The following is a 4,568-nucleotide window of genomic DNA, read 5'->3' as shown; positions in this document are numbered from 1 at the left end:
GCTGTTGCTCTCCAAGTAGTGAGGAGTCAGTACGCTTATAAATAAATTTCTCTTCCAGTTCAGGAGGCTAGAAAGTACAAGATCAAGGCGTGTCTGGTGCAGATCCTCTTCCTGGTTTGTTCCGTCTTCCACTGTGTCCTCACAAGGGGCAAGGGATCTCTCTCTGGGCTGATTTACTAAACTCACCTACATTTTTAAACCGACATAAAATATTGACCCATTTTTTTAAAAACTACCAATAATAACAGCCTTTTTCACATATTGCCATCAGCATCCGAAGGTTGAAGAGGCTTTTAAGCATATCAGCTTAAGTACTGGATAAGTGAACTGAATTTAAGGCTAGCTAATAAGACTCCTCAATCTGATCCCTTATACTGAAGTTTAGTTTTGCTGGCAGTACAAGTCCCATGGCCCTGCAGGAGGACCAAAACAGACAAAACCACTGGACTAATTTTCCACGGATGGAATCCTAAAATTCTGTGCCTGCTCTTGCACCTTCCACCCCACCTATTCCAGTTGCCAAGGGACTTCATAGACAACAAATACTGTTTAGGGTGAAGTGGCTTGAAAGCCACTCATTGGTTCAGTGTATCAAAAGCCACAGATGATAGTTCCTGATAGAGAGTAACCTTGGGTGTGGGGGAAAGAGGCAGTGGTGGAGAGGAGTGGAAAACACCATCAATCTTGAACATATTTTAAATCTTTACACAAAGAGTCCAGTGGGAGTCGTGTTTACACTTGGGCCCTTGGGAATATCTGTTTGTTGATTCGCCTCCACCCACACATTACAAAGGAAGAGTTTGAGTCCAGGAAAGAAAATTAGAGTGAACCGGAGTCCAGGCCATCTCTCTCTGTCCTGAATCACTGCACAGTTGTTCAACCAGCTTTCCCTGTCTGTTCTGACCATTATCTTCTTAAAATATGCATCCGATGTTCATACTTCTGTCCATCTTTTGCATTTAGAATGAAATGCAAATCTTTTGATACAGCCTAAAAGGGACTGCTTAATTTAGCCTCTGCACTGCTCTCTGACTTCATCTTCCTCGTCTTGCTCTCTACACCCCAAATACAGTAGTCTTTCAGTTCCTAGAGCCTGGGCAAGCTTCTAGCCACTCAAAGGCCTTTGCCCTCTTGTCGGTCCCATAGCTACCAACCCTCACTTCCCCTTCATCACTTCTTCTCATGCTAGTTCTTTCCACTTCCTTAAGTTTCTGCTTAAAAAATCTTTCCCGGCCACCTTATCTAAAGTAGATTCCCCTGAACTTTCATTTTCTGTCAGCACTTGCTTATCTGTTTTGTTTTGTTTTTTTAAATCAAATTGGTAATTATTTTGTTTTTTGTCTGCCTGCCCATCAGAAAGTAAACTCCATGAAGGCAGAGATATTATCTGTCTTGTGCACAATTATGTGCTGAGTACCTGGCAGATGATGAATAAATATTTGATGAGTGAATAAGAAATCTGAAAATTGATTCCTTGATCAAGGACTAAATGTGGTGAAATAGGTAGCAGTTCCTCCTGATACTTTTGAGAAGGGCAGCTGTTTTAAAGAAGATACTAAAAACATTACAGAGCATCTAAATGATAGGGATCTATAAAAATGTTTTAGAACCTGGATAGCTAATGCTGAAGATAAAACTTAGGGCCTCTAGAAAAAAAAAATAATGAAGTCCCAAACATATATACTTCCTAGTTTATGATAGATCATTTACTCGCCCCAGCCTGCCCTCATGAACTGTTCATCCCCACCTCTGCAGTTACCGGCTCCATCCTGGGCCCAAACCAGCATTCTACAAATCATCCTAAACTCTGCCTTCTTGCTTTCTGTCCATGTCTATTCCTATTTTCTGCTGTTCTGTAACAAACCACCCCAAACTTAGTGGCTTAAAAAAACCCTAGCAACTTAAAACAAAAATGCGTTATTACCTCTTACAGTTCTCTGAGCTGAATGGGCTTGGACGCATGAAAATGCCTTGGGTCTATGACACAGTTGCAGTCAGTGGCTGGGTGGGGTCACCTGAAGGCTCAAGAGCACAGCACATTCCAAGATGGCGCACACACGTGGCTGACAGTTGATGCTGTCAGCTGGGAGCTTAGCTGGGGCTGTCAACCAGAGCAGCTATGTATGTGTGACCTCTCCATTTGGATTGCACTTCTCAAAGTATGATGGTTGTGTTCCAAGAAACAGGAAATGGAAGCTGCTGGTCTCTTAAGGCCCAGAAACTGGCACGGTGTCCCTTCTGCCATATTCTTTGTCAAAGGAGTTACAGAGCACACCCGAATTCAGGAGGAACCGCAGAACTCCCCTATCAATCAGAAGAGAGCCAACGAATCTCTAGCCATCTTTGATGCGCCATGAAACCCCATTTCATTCTGGCCATTCTGCCTCATAAAAATCTTTCTGATCTCTTCAACCACACTGTCACCACCCTAGTATGGACGATGACCACATTCTCTCTTAGTTAATTGCAAAAGCTTCCTAATTGGACTCCCGGTGTTCAGTTTGGGTGTCTCAAACCTGTTCTCTATATTACAGCCCGTGATTGTCATAAAAATCAAGTGACTGAGTTGACCATGTCTTCAAAATCTTTCACGGGTCTCCACTGGTCTTAAAGTCCAAACACCTGATCACTCCCTAAGATGAACTTGGATGACCTGGCCCTCAATCGCCTAGTCCACCAAATATCACCACAACCCTCCTCCCCCGCTTACCGTATTTCCCGATTCACCGCTGTATTAGGGTTCAGTCCCACCCTGGGTATTACAAACAGAGGCAACATAGGGAATGGCTGGAGGGGCAAACGACAGTCACCCAGAAGTCGCGAACTTCCTGAAACTCTAGGCAGGAGCAGGAGGGGAAACGGTGTTACCCCGCGCTCGTGACTGCTGCTTAGGCCGACCCACCGCCATTACTGCCACTGCCAGAGCCAGTGACGCCACTGAGGGGACTATGCCACCACTGCGCTGGAGCCGGGAGTGCCCCTCACTGGCTGGTGTTGCTGCCATGACAGGAGATGCTGCCAGAGGCGGCGGGGGGACACGGCTTCTCCCCACCTCCTGCCTCCAGGCGCCCACCAGTGCTTTCCGCTGGCAGAACCTCTCCACAAGCCAGCTGGCAGAGGGGTCTGGGAAGGGCGATCTGCTGACGCAGCCCCCGGAAACATGGCAGGAATGGGGCTGAGAGCCGCTCTGAACGTTTCTGTTCCGTGAACCCATAAGCTCTTCCCTTCTGGATATACTTTTCCCTGTCTGGAACACTCCTCCCCTGTCCTTCTACTTGGCTTTGTTTTCTCCTGCTTGTGAGAATTCTCAGTGCAGACGTCACTGCTTCCAAAAATCTTTAATTCTCACTCTGGATTAAATTCTTCTGGGTCACCACAGCGCTATGGCCCTTCTATTCACATGTGTCCCCCAGGTTGTAACTGAGTGTTTACTCTGCAGTCTTATTAAGTTGTGTTCCTCTCAAGGGTAGAACTCCACATTTCACCCTCCCCCCTTTACTGGCTAGATCATGCTAGACACTAAATAAATACTTAATGCAGGGTTCATAACCCAGAGGTAACTATGATGTCTCTGAATGGTCCAGGAACCCGCAGATCTGTATGAAAATAGAGTGCACCTGCTCATTTTTCCAGAGAGGACACACCACCAGACTCCCAGAGGGGTCGAGGACTCCTAAATGGTTAAGAAACCATACTTGTGAAAAAAGGAATGAATTCACCATATCCCCAAGACTCAGATAAAGAAAAATGTAACTTCCAGGTTGAAACGGTATCAAAGAGCATTTCAGTGGGTCACCCTAGATCCCAACTTTTACTGAATTTTAAAAGAATAGAAAAATGAAATCAGTACTAAGACTGATGATGTACATGGAAATACAAAATAATATGCAAAACGGAAATCATTAGCAAGTATGATTAGTAGCTTTGTCTGTCATGTGAGGAGCTGGTGACTTGGGCGGGGCTCGGTGTGGTGGCAGAGCTGGTGAGCCAGGCGCCCTGATTCCCAGAAGACACGAAGCACAGTGCAGACATGCTCTAGACCCCTCTGCCCTTCAAAAGGCTTCGGCTCACTCTAGCACCTAATTGTAGAGAAGCTATGGGAAAACAGCATGGCTGTCACAGAAAAGTAATGACAATGGACTTTTCACTTTATTTATTTGTTCCATCCTAGGAGACTAGAATGATCCCAGCCAAACGAGCCTTAACGTTTCTTAGGTCACTTTAAAATCATTCACTTGAATGTCTCTTGTATTAATTTAAGTCACTCTGTGACCAAGCCATGCCAGGCTATCTTATGTATAAAAGGGTGACATATTAGGATACAGGGGCAAAACCGTAGGCAGGCGGGCCTCTGGGAGGAACTGGTACAAGGAACGAGAGAGCTCAGCTCCTCTCTGTGCGACACCCCGTTACTCTCTACAGGCTGACTCTGCCTGCCTCCCTCGGATGTGGCGGGTAGATGACGGGTGACAGCTCCAGTCAACTGAGTCGCAGGGTCTGTTCAGACGCTCGCACTACTGACACTTAGGCGGATCATTCTTTGTGGTGGGGCGGGCCTGTGCATTGCA

At 46.0% G+C, this 4,568-nt stretch overlaps 1 protein-coding gene across 1 annotated transcript in view; it reads right to left on the bottom strand.

Annotated features, from left to right (window-relative positions):
• GDI2 (GDP dissociation inhibitor 2) overlaps nt 1-2,908 on the bottom strand; it is a 30,281-nt gene extending 27,373 nt beyond the window's left edge. The window contains exon 1 of the mRNA XM_023524963.1: nt 2,903-2,908. Coding sequence (XP_023380731.1) covers nt 2,903-2,908 — 6 coding nt within the window. The remainder of the gene's footprint in view (nt 1-2,902) is intronic.
• Between the last annotated feature and the right edge of the window lie 1,660 nt (nt 2,909-4,568).

The sequence above is a fragment of the Pteropus vampyrus genome, unplaced genomic scaffold (genome assembly GCF_000151845.1).
Source record: "Pteropus vampyrus isolate Shadow unplaced genomic scaffold, Pvam_2.0 Scaffold513, whole genome shotgun sequence".
Classification (NCBI taxonomy): Eukaryota; Metazoa; Chordata; class Mammalia; order Chiroptera; family Pteropodidae; genus Pteropus; species Pteropus vampyrus.
The sequence above is the reverse complement of the archived record's forward strand: the minus strand, read 5'-3'. Positions and strand labels throughout refer to the sequence as shown.